Source organism: Triturus cristatus, chromosome 8 (genome assembly GCF_964204655.1).
Source record: "Triturus cristatus chromosome 8, aTriCri1.1, whole genome shotgun sequence".
NCBI classification, from domain to species: Eukaryota; Metazoa; Chordata; class Amphibia; order Caudata; family Salamandridae; genus Triturus; species Triturus cristatus.
Window position 1 is genome coordinate 1,005,657,616 of NC_140591.1, and position 16,730 is coordinate 1,005,674,345.

A 16,730-nucleotide genomic window follows, 5' to 3' on the forward strand; every position below is an offset into this window, starting at 1 on the left:
TTTTACTAACTGAAGTTTGGCAGTCCTCTATGTTCCTATCCTTGACCAGGAACACTGTGCTCTGACTTGAGGTTGCGCAGTAGACATCGCGCTCACGAGAGGGTGGCCACTTCTGAACTCCATTTTGGATGTCATGGTTTGGTAGGCCCAAATGCCAACTTAAGCAAAACAAACACAAAAGAATAATTAATACACAGAAATAAAGATTCTAATGTTAAACCCTCACTAATCCCTTTATGTATTAGTATTTTCCTAGCTTTTAGCGACATTTAAAGCAATAAAACTCAATATTCGGTCCAAACGGGAACGCAAACGTGACCAAAGCGACATAAATCGTGCAATATCCTATTACCACATGTACTATTATTATTAGGTGTACCACAGTTAGTTATTCTGCCATGCAAATAGCAATAAGTCCCACGTGTAATTTGGGTTTACCAAAAATGAAAAAGGTTGGTTAGTATAACACAGCAAACAGTTAATTCAAATTATAATATAAGTCGATTAAGTGATTAGTATTTTCATGCAAAATAGAGGAGGTATATAAAATTCTGCTTTACCTGCTCCATCAATCCCCCCTTTGGTGATTTTTAATATGACCATAAATTCCCTTAAATTTAGAAAACATTTGTAATAGAAATGAATTCAGTTCTCTTTAAGTTTTGTTAGGTCACATAATTGTTTCCCCTGTCTCTTCCTCTCTTGTCTTTTTATACACATTCTCTTTTCATTCTTCTAATTCTATATCTTCCATTTCCCTTTCCTTTCTCTCTTTTCTTAGTAGCTTCTATTTTTATATGTTTTTGTAATTTTCTCCTCTTACTACATAAGCACCCTAATCTCAGAATTAATACTAAAAATATCACACATGTTACTGGAATTAAAATTTTACCAATAAATGTACTACCTAATTATAGTTAAAAGTCCTTAATAGTAGAAACCCCTTTTCCAATCTTTTCCCAAACACCTTCCACCTCCAGTGGAACAATCTCCTCGTGCAAATCAGTTCTATTCTTTATGTATGTCTTCAAATCTTGACTTTCGTCAGGAATATAAGTACAACAATGTTGAACGTTCAACATTCCACAGACTCTACCCTCTTTGGCCAAAATAATATCAAGGGCAAGTCGATTTTGCATCACCATGGCTCGCATGGCAACTATTTCTGTGTTTACCAATAAAAATCCTCCAGCAGTGCTTGTTGACAAGCGATCCACTACTGTTGATAATTTTCTAATTTTATGTGCATTCAGAGATATTCCAACTGCTGGTATCAGTGCTCCAAAAATATCACCTACAATTTCTGCCCAAGATTCTCTTCTTCTACACGTTAGTTGTCTACCTATCTCATGTGCACCATCTTTTCCCCTTCCCACATGAAATATCTTTGGGAAAACCAGGCCTAGGTAACATGTGCCATAGCAATGGTCAGGTAATCGATAATAAGCTTTGTTCCCGCAGATAAAATATAATCCAGGGAATACTGGATCATTTCCTCCTTTAAATCCCACCCACCCATGATTCTATAAGTATCATGGCAGTCACTCGCACCTATGACGTAGTTATCATAAACAGTTTGATTTCTTCTATACACAATTTCCCTTTCTGTGGCCAATCTAAAGCCATAGCTGAACTAGTTTCTCCTTTCAAATGTTTTTCTCTTTCAACATCCCAGACTGTCTTTTCTTCTTTTCTCTCAGGTATCTTCTTTTTCATTTTTATTCTCCTTTCTTCTACGATATCTAGAAAAGTATTTTCTTCCTTCTTCAAACTACAAGTGAGATTATTTCTAAATACTGATACTAAAGTTAATAATTCTCGAGTTTCTAGGAAAAATTCACCTAATACTTTACCAGGTTTTACTCTATTTAATTCAGGAACTACGGATACTTGTGAATTTTTTTTATCTACATCAGAAAAACAATATTCTAGTTTCCCTGTTTTATAAAACAAACTTGCTAATACACTACATGTTATTCCATATGTTACTGGAAGGTGGTGGTAGGTCACTCCCTCAGACACTGATGCAGGTAACTGCATGCAGACGTAGAAATCTCTCACATCCATCGTTTTTACATATTCATATAATAATTTTGAAAAAACATTGTTAGAAAAATCAGTTATGGACCTATCTTTATGTAAATAAGTTCCATCTATTCCTCTAGTTGGATTAATATCATGAATCTTCTCTACACCAGTTTTATTTTCAGTATGACCTTCTATTGTCTCATTACTTTAAATTATACTATTACAGCTAACGCACTCCACAGAAGCATTAGTAATCCTGTACAACAGCAACACACCTTGCACCATCTTCGAAGGAACACACATGTAGATGTTCTACTTTCTGTGTTTGCCATTTCAGAAAATGATCAGAGTCTTTTGACTTTGCCTCGTCCACACACAACTAGTTTTGTCTAAACCCAAGGCTCTAGGCACCTACTTGGTTCTTTTCGGATATGTCTCCTTTTCGGTAATTTTCAAAAAATCTCTTCTGGAGCACTCTTGTCTCCTCAATTTGGCATTTGATCGTTTTTCACTTTCCTCTCACAATCTTGATTCAGAATTTCCTGAACATCCGTCTCTTCTCCGATGTCGGATAAGATAACTCTCAGGATTTCCGATTCTTCATCTTCCTCAACCACTTCTGGTATAGTCACCCCTAGATCCCCTTGGCTGTCTGCTTCCTCTTGTACTTCAGGAAGTGCCATATATGACCATTCTGGTGACTTATACTTCTGGTTAGCCTTTCTAGTCCGTTTGCTTTCCTCTGATGGTGTCTGTCCAACGTCTTTTGATTTCACTTGGCTAGACACCTCATTCACTTGTTCAGCTCTGGATGATTTTACTTGTGTCAATCTGTATCTCAATCTCTTTATTCTGTTTGGCCAGACTTCTTCCTTTGCTGGCCTTTTCAACTTACTTCCTTTTTCACTTCTCTCCGTTCTCCATGCTCTCTTTCTTAGAACTCGACCTTCTTGTACTTCGTCATCACTGTCCTCAGATTCAGTTCCACGTTGACTCTTACTTTCAGTAGTTTTTCTTTCCACCACTTCCTTTTTCTTATCTACTTCTGTCCCTCCTCGTCTTTCTTCCACACAATCTTCCTGCTGACTAACTGTCCCTTCTTCTACCTGGATGTATGGTTTTCCTACACCTCCTCGGGGATCTTCCGCAACAATCTTTCCCTCTCTCTCTGTATTTGGTACCTCACCATCTACCTCTGTGATTTCAGGTGGAATTTCTCTTGTTTATTCATGCGGAGCTTCTTTATCAAGAATTTCTTTGACAGTCTCTTCACTGTTTTTGTTTACACTCTTATGTACTTGTACTGGTTCAGTGTCTGACTCTGAGCTAGTGTCAGAAATTTGCAATCTCCTTCTTTATGGTAGATTCTCTGGTGCTATAACTGGACTTGGTTCTAACTCCCCCCTTTCAGGAGTTGATCTTGTTCTTATTTCTTCTGTATCTGACTCGGAACTGGTATCCGATTCTTCAAAGTATTCTTCTTCTCTGTTATCCACTGGATTTGGAATTCGCAAGGTATGGCTAGCATGAATCCAATTTTTCACTCCTGCACATTTCACAGCTGTCGACGTGGTCAGGATCACCTGACGTGGTTTATCCCACCTTTGGACCAGACAATTTCTTCTTCTATGCACTTTTATTCTTACCCAGTCACCTGGGCATAGATCATGAGCTGGTTTCTTTTCAAGAGTGGTTGCATCCGATCCAACCTGATGAAACACAGAATGAACGGAATCAGCCAACCCCTTGCAATAATCCAACACTAAGTCATCAGATATAGGCAATAGCTTGTTGACAGGAATGAAAACATGTCTCATTGCCCTCCCCATCACTATCTCATGGGGACTCAATCCAGTATTCCTATCAGGAATAGATCTAATAGTCATGAGTACTAGAGGCAAGACATCAGGCCATTTCAAACCTGTGGCTAAACACATTTTCCCCAATCTGTTTTCTAATGGTGCCATTTACTTGTTCCACCACGCCAGAAGCCTCTGGGCGATAAGCGCAATGCAGTTTCTGTTGTACATTCAATGCTTCACAAATCAGTTTCATGATTTCATTATGAAAATGCTTTCCTCTATCTGATTCAATTGTGATTGGAAAGCCAAATCTGGGAATGAACTCGCTTAATAGTGACTTTGCTACTGTAATTCCATCACTTCTTCTAGTTGGGTATGCTTCCACCCATCAAGAAAACTAACTACCACTAGAACATACCTCAACCTATTGCAGGGGGGCATTTCAATGAAGTCAATCTGCATTCTTGTGAAAGGCCCTCCTTCTTGTCCTATTGTTCCTAGACTTACCACTGTTTTTCTTCCAGGATTGTATTGCTGACATATAAGGCATCTTTGACAAAGGCTCTCAGCTACAAGTCTGAATTTCGCATTATACCATGTCTGTTTGAAAAGTCTGATCATAGCATCTCTTCCTACATGTGCTTGTCCATGATACATCTGGACCATGGTAGAAACCATGCTATCAGGCATGACTGGTCTTCCATCCCGATAAACCCACACATGATCTATCTCCCGTGGTACACATCCTGCTTTTATCCATTGTCTTCTTTCCTCATTTCCTGCTTCTTCTTGCAACTGCCTCACTTCTTCCCATGTATTCACAGTGTTAGTAAACAGCAAGGGACATGAATTCATTTCTTTTTCTCTACCACGATTCACAGAGTTCTGATTTTGTGCACAATATTGTGCCATGTCATTAGCAAACTCGTTCCCCGCTGATATATAATCAGCAGACTTCAAGTGTGCAGCACATTTTACTACTGCCAATTGCTTAGGCAGCTGTATCGCCTCAAGCAACTTTCCAACCACTTCAGCATTCCTTATAGGAGTTCCACTCGATGTCAAAAATCCTCTTTGGGACCAAATTTGCCCAAAGTCATGCACCACACCAAAGCCATACTGACTATCGGTAATCACAGTCACTCTCAGATTCTTTCCCAACTTGCATGCTCTTGTTAATGCAAATAGTTCATCAACCTGGGCCGATTTCACTCCTTTCAGACAAGATGCTTCCAGTACAGCTGCTACAGTACATATGCTGCACTCAAAATTCCCTCGTCCGTTCTCAAGCATGATCCAGCCACAAACATCACATAATCACGTTCTGTCAAAGGTACATCTTTTATATCAGGGCGTGGCTTGGTACAAAAATCAAGCACTTCCAAACAGTCATGATCCACATCATCCCTGACTTCCACACTCTCAGCATCAGGTAACAGTGTTGAAGGGTTCACATTCAGACACCTCACAAGGCTCACATTTGTTGCACCTAATATGACTTTCTCATATTTAGTTAGACGACTATGTGTCATAAACTGAATGCGGCTCCCAGTTAAAAGGATCGCCACATCATGAGGCACAAACACTCTCGCAGGATATCCCATCACAATTCCTTCACTCTGTTCCAGACTCTTACAGGTTGCTGCTACTGCTTTCAAACAACCAGGCAGTGCCACAGCTACAGGGTCTAGCATATGCAATCGGTCTTCTCAATTTTCCATGTTTTTGCACTAACACGGAAAGTGCACATCCATTTCTTTTGCTGCAATAGAGTTCAAATTCTTTCTCATAGTCAGGCATGCCAAGAGCTGGGGCTTCACACAACCCATCTCTCAAGTATTTACAGCCTTCAACTCTTCTCTATTTAATTCAATGGGGTCTTTTACATCACTCTTTGTTAGGCGTACCAGAGGTTTTGCAATCAATGAAAAATGACTAATCCACTGATGGCAATATCCAACCATTCCAAGAAACATTCTCACCTCTCTCTGAGTCATTGGTGCTCTCATTCCTTTGATTATCCTGATTCTATCTGCAGTCACATTTCTTAGCCCTTTTTCAATTTTATGGCCTAAATACTGTACATCCTTTTGACAGAATTGTAATTTTGATGGGGATACTTTAAGTCCTCCATCTGCTAAATGGTTCAGCAATGCAACAGTATCCACTACACAAGCTTCTTGAGTCCTCGGTGCCACCAATAGGTCATTGATATACTGGACTAGTACCGAGCTTTCAGGCATTTTTAAATCTTCTAGGGAGTTCTTCAATATCTGATTAAATATAGATGGACTTTCTCTATATCCCTGAGGGATTCGGCACCATGCCAAAGTACGTTCGCCAAACCGGAACGCAAAAATCTGTTGGCTGTCAGGGTGCAAAGGAATGGAAAAGAAAGCATGACACAAATCAATCACTGTGTACCATTCTGCATCATGAGGAATCTGATATAAAATCACAGAAGGATTTGGTACAATGGGACAACATGATACAACAATTTTATTCACTTTTCTCAGGTCTTGTACTATCCTGAAAGTTCTGTTAGGCTTTTTCAGACCTATAATTGGCGAGTTACACGGACTGCTCATTATTTCCCTCAAAATACCTTGTTCAATCATTCTGTCTATTATAGGAGTAACTCCTGCAATTATCTCAGGTGTCAATTTGTATTGTGGAATATTTGGGTAACTTACTCCTTCCTTTACAGAAATTTTTACGGGATCTACATTTTTCATTAATCCCACATCTTCTCCCGTGAAATACCATACCTCCGTTTTCACTGTTTTCTTCAATTCCTGAGGCAATTCCTCGGGGTCAAATACAGCAAATGCCTCAGTAATTTCAGGTTCCATATTAGCTATAGTCATTTTGTACAGTACATCCTCATCAGTAGTCTCAAAAGCTATACCATCAGGAGTACAGAAAATTGTGCAGTTCATTTTGCACAGCAAGTCCCTTCCTAACAAATTTACAGGGCTTGTATCGCACACGACAATACAGGGCATTTCAGAAAATTTCCCTATTTTAACCTTAACTGGTTCAGTAAGATATGTTTTTATCTGTCTGTTGGATACTCCAACTACTTGGATTGTTTCATCCGAGAGAGGATGATTTTTGACATCAGCTGATCTAACAGTTGAACGAGTAGCACCAGTATCTACTAGGAAAGTAATGTTTTCGTCATTAATCTTTCCATCCACAAAAGGGCCTGTCTGGTCTACTTCTAGAGTTGCGCCAAGTACGCACTCTTCTTCCTCTCCTCGGCACCATCAATAACTTTCTTCTGATTCACTCTCATCGCGTTGTAGCCAATACTGCGAAACAGCACTAGCGCGCGGCAGCTTAGTTACCTGTTCTTTGTTGTACAATCCTGTCTCATTACTGTATCTCTGAGGATTTACGCTCTGTGGAAAAGGCGGTTTTGGCACCTGACACTGTTGGGCAACAACCTGCTGCTGTCGCTGCGGTTGACAACTCACCTCATTCTGCACCTGTGGATTCAATGATGCATTATCGCCATTGGCACTTGGAGGAAATTTACACTCGGTCTTCCAATGCCCTATCCTTCCGCAGTTATGACATGGCCACTTCTTTTTGGCTTCTTCTATACTAATCTGTCCCTTTTCCTTTCCCAATATTGGGCTTTTGTTTCATGCTCATGCCATTTGCCTGTTCAATCAGTTGGACTTCCTGTCTTTCTGCCACTTTTACTTGAGCCCACATGGCTTTTTCTTTTAACTTACGTTGTTTGGCTTCAATCTCCTCGCTAAAATATTTTGCATGTCTCAGTACTTCATCTATTTTTTTATTTTGCCAATCCACTGTATGCTGTTTAATCATTTCACTTACTTCAGGACGCAACCCATACACAAATCGATATACAAAACGATCTTTCTCGCTCAAATTTTCATCACCTCTGTATTGTTTAAAAGCCAATAATAATCTTTCATAATATGCATGTACAGATTCTTTTACTTCTTGGTGAGTTCTATCAATCTTTACCCAATCAGTTTCTTTTGGAGGCACTTTATTTTTCAGGAAGGTAACTACCTGTTCGTATTTTCTCATTACTTCTGGATCAGGAGCACCTGTTTTGGGATCCCTAGGGTATTCTTGAGTAGGCCAACCTATTGTAATTTTACATTCTGCCCATAGATCTGCTGGCACAATTATGTCAAATAAACTGTTCAAATCAATCCATAGTACTTTTGATAATTTTACAAATCTGTCTACCTGCAGGTTCCACTTGACTGGCTTCTCGCTGCAAGCGAGGAAAGTCGTTGGTGAATGATAAAATGTCCTGTCTCGTCCAAGGGGACATGCACATAGCCTCCTCCTGGAATCTCCCTCATGGGACACTCAGTTACCACCTTTTCTTTTTCTCTTGCTGGGAAAGCTGCGAACGTTTTATCTATTGCATCGTCCCGTTTTCGAAACCACCTACTTTTCCATTTATCTACGTCGCCCCATTTTCTCAGCAAAACAATAAGCTCTTTAATTTGAGTTATTCTTCCTGCTGTATTCAAATTCTCAAAGTCCTTTTCAGCACAGTCTACTCTGTATGGTTTTTGTAATGATTTTATTTTTTTCAAAATCGATACCCATTTCATTTGCTACTTCTTCCAATTTTTCATGTAAATTTCTTGCTCTCCATGTTATGCTTTTGCATAGAAACATTAGTTCTTCATCCTGATATGCTTTTAATTTTTCTGTGGGAATAGTCCCTACTATTAATTCTTCTAGGACTATTTTTAATTTTGCCACATCTAGAGGTCGAGGTTCAGCATCTTTTTGCTGTACGCTCCTTAACCATTCACTTAGTTCTTCTGAAGTAGGACCTACAGGATTTGGTTTATTTCTTGTTGTTCTAAACTCTTTGGTGTCCCTGGTACTGATTCTGTAGTCATTATTGCTTTATTCGCTAGGCTCTGATTCACTGTCAAATTTTTAGGAGTACTTAATCCAGAAGTTCCTGCCACTTGTCCCCACGGATTCTCTCTTGAGTCCCTCTTTTCCATTTCGATTTGTTTATTACTATTGTAAGGGATCGTTAGACAGTGTTCACTATCCTTCTGCTTATCAAAAATAGGCATTACGGGTCCAATTGTTACAGAAATAGTTACAGCTTCCATATTCTTAGTCAATTCCCTAATCTTTTCAGTTAACTTTAAAGTAGTTCTGGCTAATTCAGCTGAGTTTTCATTTGTCATTTTACCAGGTTGTGTATTTTCTGATTCTCTAAAGGGATTATTTCTCCCTACCTCAGGTGGCATTGACTCAAATGTTATATTTTGTGGTGTCTCTTTTACTGGGGCACTTGGTGTCAATAACGTGGAATTTGGTTGATACGGGGGAGGATTTTTATAAAACATGTCCTCAAGTACATCATCCTCCGACTCATGCACACCATACTTGTAACCTTCTGATCCTGTATTATTTTTCTTCTCTATACATTTTCTACTACTAGACTCTTCAGTTTTTCTCATAGGGAACCTCCCATCAGCGATATTTGCACTTCGCCATCTCCTCATTCTGTCATCATGATTCTCTTGTCCACACGGTCTACCAAACATGTATTTATACCTTCCGCCACTCCGCTGTCGTTCTCTTTCTTACATCTCATCTTCCCATTCTGTCAATGCTTCAAACTGAGTAGGTCTAGGTCTCGGTTCTAATCTCATCATTCTTTCTCTTAAATTCCTTAATACCGCTAAATTGAATGAACCATGTTCTGGAAATGCTAAAACTCCCTCATCTTTTGTATACTTTGCCCAATTGTCTGGCCAAATACATGTATGATACCCATATTTCGCAACCATGAAGGATGCGGGTGATTTCGGTGGAGGAAGCAACTGTCCCTCTCTAGTCACAATCGGTTTATCCTTCTTAAATAAGTTCTTAATCTTTCCAAACCAGGACTTTTTCTCCTTTGCTGGTGGATCGTAATACATCATTTTTTCTCTTCTTAGTATCGCTAGATTTCTTCTACGACTATTCTGCTGATTTATCCAATCATAGCGCGATTCACACTAATGCACCAATCCGGAGCATCTCCGTCACCCTGTCACTTCTCCACTCCTAGCGCGGCGTACACTAACGCACCAATCCGGAGCGTCTACGTTTCGTAATGGCTGGCCAATCCCAGCGCGGTCGTTCTGACGTCAGCTTGTCTCGCTACTCCTGCTGACCCCTCCTTTACAAAATTTATCGGCAACATTTCTCTTACTCTCTCTTTTACTCAAAATCTGTTAGTAATGACATAAAAACACCACCATTGTCCGTTTCGCTAATAAAGAGATAGTTTTTGACCTTTTTCACAAGAATTCCGTATTTCTCGAGAACAGCGCTTACCTCTGCCCTACCACGGAATTATTTCACTCGCCGATAAAGTAGCACTTCCCTCTACCTTACCCTTCTAACAAGCATCAGCTAACCGTTTCTCTGGAGATAAAACACCTGTTGGAGACTACACTGCTCCTGAGAATTAAGACCAGAGTTTCACAATTAAGCTGAATGCTATTTCACTTACACACATTCATACCGAAAATGTAGTCCATTCGCACAGAATCCTGTATTCCTCGAGAGCAGCGCTTACCTCTGCCCTTCCACAGAATTATTTCATTAGTTGATAAAGTAGCACTTCCCTCTACTTTACCCTTCTAACAAGCTTAGGGAACACCTATTACCTTTCCAGTGATAAGCGTAATCAGAGCTCACCATGGACTCCTGTTACTTAAGACCAAAATTTCACAGGTGGCCTTCGCTACCCATACACCTCTTTCATACAGAAATGTCCCTAACGATAACACACGACGATGTTACCAATTCGAACCCAGACAATGCGTTGTGTGACTCCAATCGTCACACGTTTTCCCCGTGTACCTACAGGGCAACAAACAATTCACCATGTGACTTCACTTGCCACAGGCCAGCTGACTTCCTACAACCCAGAAGTCTTCAAAACAACATAGAACGCAACGCGACTCAACATAGAATGTTAGTACATAAATCAATACTCATCCAAACATCCGCAATCAATAATCAAAATCCATAAGCAATAATCACCAAACCAATGCAATAAAACCATCAATCTGCTACCAGAAAAACTGATCCAGCGCGAAATTGGGGCGCAAAATGTACAGATCCTCCTTGCGTCGCAGACCCGTCGTCATGCTATCTCATTCACACACGCATTCATTGGTGGGGCCCATAACACCAACACTCAAACGTTCTCTCACGAGTCTGCACACAGGAGGAATGATGCACTGGACATGTGGAGGGGGCAACTTATTACCTATAGGAAAGAAAAATTATATTACAGAATATACATTTGCATCACCACCTATAGGATCCTAACCTTAACATCAAGGCACTCCACCACTTGGTCGATGGACCAATTAGTTGGACTGGTTGATGGTGATTTAGAACCAGCTAAAACACATTTAAGCTTCAGAATCCTGTAATCTCCTATTGGAAAAATCACAAACTCAAAATTTCTGTTAATCAAATTTTTGTTTATCTAAATCTTGTTTGCAATTATATAATTCGCATTTTGGTCAATCAAGTTGAAATTTAGTCAAACAACACAAATCGCATGACATTTTATATTTACCTATTCTTGCTATCGGGGCTTTTCTAATTCAATTGGCTCTGCATAAACCGAATTTCTCTTGTCCCAATAAGCAGGCCAAGACTCAAATTCCGGAAAAGTTCTTTGCTCAGCACATCACAGTCCCATAGATCTCCAAAGGACCAGGAATTGTGCAAGCATCTAGTTTGTCTGTCATCGCCTGTGGGGTTGGTAGGGGTGTGCGGTAACTCCTCCCTATTCTACTACCCTTTTTAAAATAAAATTCTGGATAACATGAAACTTTCTTTTAACAATACTATAATCCGATTGGTCCATTTGAAGAACATTTTAACATCATCCTACTTTCCCATACTTTTGGTTCCCAAAGAAGTGTTAAGTCACTTCCTCAGTCCTGGACGTGTCCATGAAACATTGTATTCTCTCCTGGTTGTGGATATTATTCTTCTTTTATTTTTTTTTAACTAACTGAAGTTTGGCAGTCCTCCATATTTTTATCCTGACCAGGAACACTGTGCTCTGACTTGAGGTTGCCTGGAGGTCTACGGAGCCAGCCGAGTCTGCGCAGTAGACATCGCGCTCACGAGACGGTGGTCACTTCTGAACTCCATTTTGGATGTCATGGTTTGGTAGGCCCAAATGCCAAGTTAAGCAAAACAAACACAAAAGAATAATTATTACACAGAAATGACGATTCTAATGTTAAACCCTCACTAATCCCTTTATGTATTAGTATTTTCCTAGATTTTAGCGACATTTAAAGCAATAAAACTCACCATTCGGTCCAAACGGGAACGCAAACGTCACCAAAGCGACATAAATCATGCACTATCCTATTACCACATGTACTATTATTAATAGGCGTACCACAGTTAGTTATTATGGTTATTCTGCCAATAAGTCCCGCATGTAGTTTGTGTTTACCAAAAATGAAAAAGCTTGGTTAGTATAACACAGCAAACAATTAATTCAAATTATAATAGAAATCGATTAAGTGATTTGTATTTTCATGCAAAATAGAGGAGATATACAAAATTTTGCTTTACCTGCTCCATCACACCACTGCCAGCCTCATCAGAATTGATGCCAAGAGACGCAAAGCCACGCAAAGCCTTGATGCACAGCTTCCAGAATAGACGCAGAGTGGCGCTAAGCCTTGCCGCACAGTTTCATTGTAACCAATGCCAAACAACTCAAAGCCCCACAAAGCAGCGCCACGCAGACTGCGTACCAAGGACATAAGGTACTTTGGTCAGCGAGACTACCTTGGTCGATCTGAACTTGTGACATGGTCCCAGTCGAGTGCAAACAGATAACCCAAGTTGGTGTTTAGTGCTTTCAAGCACTATTTTTACCTAAATCTTTGAAATTGCATCTATACAGTTGTACTGATTGGATTTTTGTTGTTTTGGTCTCAAATGACTTTTTTAATTCTACTCTATGTTTGTAAATTGGTGTGGGATTTTTCTATTATAGTGTTTTTACTGTATTAGTGTTTGAAGTGCTACATAAACATCTTGCTTGGATATGAATTTACCTTAAAAAAATTAAAAGACAAGAGACATTTAGCAAAACAGGAACACGTTTGTTTAATTAAACGCAGCAGAATGAATGAAAGAATGAATATTAGATTTATAAAGCACTAACTTCGCCCAAGAGTGTCAAGGCAAGCAGCTAGAAAAGTCTCGACAGAATGTGTCTGAGGAAAGTCTCTTGGTGTACAAAGGTTTGGCTGACATTATATACATCTCATTGGGTACAATAAAGTAATTTCTGCCATCCTTAAAAATCATCTCCATCATAAATTAACAGGTTTGGGCATCTGATAAGGACAAACATGGTTCTTGACCTCGGGGATAGCTAGTGTTTGCCAGTTTGTGTGTGTGTCTTGATGTCTAACATGTCTGACATGAGGAGCATGTGATCACTATGTGTAGTGTGCATGTTGTATCCTGATTGGCTGAGTGTTCCTATCTACATGTGGTATCTAGCTTTGAGGTATTTTTAGGGAGCACAAGCCTTTGGCCAAACTTGGTTTATTGGGGCCAATTTCCCCGGACCTGTCTTTGGGATCGATCAGGGTTTTCCCTAGATGAGCGTTTGACTTTGGGTTAAGAGAGACCCCACCTGTGACCTGTCATTCGATAGGCATGGGTGTTGGTCGCAGGACATGCCTGACCATATATCTCTGACTCAGTGTCGATGGGGAAGTCACCTGGGGTAAATCCAACAGCAATGATATGAGTTCATTGGAACTGCTGAGAATAATATGGCAGTCACTGGTATCATTTTTATCCACATTCTCAACATTGCGCTTACAGTTGTCATAGAGTACATTGTCTTTACTGATATTGACAATAATATGCATGGCTAGCTTATAGCGTACATCAACAATGTTTTTACTGGTAACAACATTATCATTCGTGCATGGATTGTGGCATACATTGACATAATTACTGCCGGTATCAACACTGTTGTGCGGGCATAGGTTATGGTGTACATTGGCATCGCATTTATGAATATTGACATTACTGTGTGGGCACAGATTATTGCATAAATTGGCATTGCATTTATTGGTATTGCAGTTGTCAGACCTGCACATATCATGGTATTCATTGCCATCGTATTTACCCATTCAAACAAATACATTAAACATTGCCTCAAAGTTAAACCTGACTACTTTTGTGCCCTACTACCAGAGGGTTGAGCACAGGTATCTTTAGAGTTTGCTTGTGTTTCACCCTGACAACAATTGCAGTTGTTGCTTGTGTAGGGTTCCCCCCCTCAACCAATAACCAAATTTCCTACATATATCTGTACATATTCGCTGAAAAAACAAAGGTTAAAGTGGAGTTATACGTGAGGAAGGTAGTAAGATTTTAACCTACATTAAAAAAGGGGAAATTCACTGAAGAATTATTACTTTAGAAAAATTTCAAAACACAGTTCACCAGTTATATATCAAACTTACATAAGTATGTTGCACCACCACAGATTTGAGGTGTCATCTGTGATGTAATGTGTGAGGTCATAAGCAGTGCATCACAGCTGTGGCCAACGCCCAGCGAACCCCACGCAGGCTGAACAGATGTGCACCAAATCACAGCTGAACAGATTTACACCAAATCACAGCTGAACAGATTTACACCAAATCACAAAGAGTTCAATTTTCCCCATTGACATTGCATGGGGGAAAAGCGTTTTGGAACCCCACACCCCCCTGACAGATCACCCGGAAATTTTCCAGGACGGAGCTGAGGAGGAGTGTATGTTAATTAATTCCCTGTAGCCAATAAAACATTCTCTGCCTTTTTTCTCACTCTAAAGTGCACCCTATATGCCTCCCCACCCCAAGCAAATGACAAATCATCGATCGGATCCAACCATGTCAGTCGTAAAGATCAATAACAACTAAACAACAGCCTCGCAGAAACAGAAAATACCCTTGCTGAGGAACACAAAAAGATCAAGTACTGCATACACACTTCACCTAACACCCAGCATGCCGCCCCTCGGCTGTCCTCCGGTGTGTTCGCAGATATCGACGACCCACTCAATTAAAACACAAGCATACCTGCCTGCTATGTTGTTCGCCTGGTGTCACAGCTCCGCGGACCTAAGTCCTATGAAAGCCACTGCCCAGAAACCAGCACCTCGTCTGGGACTAAAAAAAGGGCCTTTTCATGTTTTCCTCACTCGTGTAAACCTCCTAAAATGGTCACATCCGGTGGACTGCTGAATGCAGTGCGAGTAACCCACCTGCATCCCAATTGTCGGTGATGTGATTGGCGAATTGTGGGTTGGCGTGAATGTGACTCGCGTACTCGGGGGGCCTGTCGTGCACACTTAACACATAAAGAGACTTTCGGCACCCAGAAGATGGGTGCGCAGCGCGTGCCCACAAACACCCGCACACCAAGCAGCCTTGTAAGATTCCCATGGAAGAGAGGCCTCTCTGCCATTTGTAACATCGCCACTCCGAGACGAAAGGAATGGGTGTCATGGAAATGCCCGCCTCCATCCGCTGTCCCCACTCCACCCCCCTGAGGCCGGACTACGGGTGCCATCATCATCAGTGCAAGATACTGAGCCCTGCCCAGGTGATGCCAGCGCCTAGGATGGCCGTATAACCAATGATGTGGGAGGTAGCTTTGCGCGTCCTGGTGTGACTATATAAGACACGGCTCTGTGTGTGCCAGGTACACAGAGCATGTTTCCCCATGCACCAGACACACAAGATGCATTTGTGCAGGGGTGTTTGGAGAGGAGTACGTGTAAGCCCCCTCCTCCCACCTGAGGTATAGAGCGCACAGGGAGCTAAGGCTGGTCCCTCCACAGCCGCGCACCCAACACCTTCACCCCCCGCCCTGCCCCTCCCACCATTCTGAGCTCCTACCTGACGAGGGGTCCGAGCTGGACCATGTGCAGCAGCAGCACCAGCGGCCGGTCGCGGCTGAGGTCCCTGTGGATGAACACCAGGCTGAGCTGCACCAGCAGACAGGGCAGCAGCGCCAGCGTTAGGGTCAGAGCCTGCCACACCCGGTCCCCCTCCGCCCGGTACGTGCTGCTCAGGTACATGGCCGACACCATTTCGGCGACGAACAGGAAGACGGAGAGCAGCACGGAGAAAGGGAATTTCATGGTCCCAATTTTCCTCCGGTGAGGGAAGGTGATGGCTGCGCAGAGGCGGAGGCGGCAGCAGCCCAGACCAGGGGAGCCGCTATCTGTCAGCCGCAGGCAGCCTGGAAGCGGATCCGCCCATCGCCTACTGCAGCCTGGACCCCTCTGCCGTCGGCACCAGCCTATCGGCCCGCTCCGTCAGCCTGCTGCCTAACACTGGCCTTCCCTGCACGGGTGGTGACAGGGGAGCTCCACTGAAGGGGCGCTGGCTGTAGGGCTGATGCACGTATGTGCCGAGATGCCGGAGCAATGTTCAGAGGTCTGCCACCCCCATACCGATACTCCTACCAGGCGCGCAAAGCCCGTTGGGTTCAAGGGGCTCCAGGCCCCCCCCCCGCCCCCTCGTGGGCTGGGACAGATTCCCGGGCTGGCGACTGTCTTATTTATTGCAGCCGCACCCGAGTGCTTCACAGGTCTTTAAAGGACCATTTACTTGTCATCGAGGCTTTGTTGTGTTTTCACCCCTTCTTAAGAGCCCCTGCATCCCCATCCACTCTGCCTATTGCTGGAAGAATGACCCCTCCCCCCAACCCCGAAATTTAGCTCTAGTTGCGCCTCTGACTCCTATCACCTCGACACACTTTGACACTTCCCACTTCCTAACACTGACACTTAGCTGGGATAATTGTTTT

At 41.9% G+C, this 16,730-nt stretch overlaps 1 protein-coding gene across 1 annotated transcript in view; it reads right to left on the minus strand.

Moving 5' to 3' along the window:
- The window catches only part of XK (X-linked Kx blood group antigen, Kell and VPS13A binding protein), a 123,427-nt gene extending 107,072 nt beyond the window's left edge, over positions 1-16,355 (minus strand). The window contains exon 1 of the mRNA XM_085622573.1: positions 15,815-16,355. Coding sequence (XP_085478699.1) covers positions 15,815-16,059 — 245 coding nt within the window. The 5' untranslated portion in view covers positions 16,060-16,355. The remainder of the gene's footprint in view (positions 1-15,814) is intronic.
- Between the last annotated feature and the right edge of the window lie 375 nt (positions 16,356-16,730).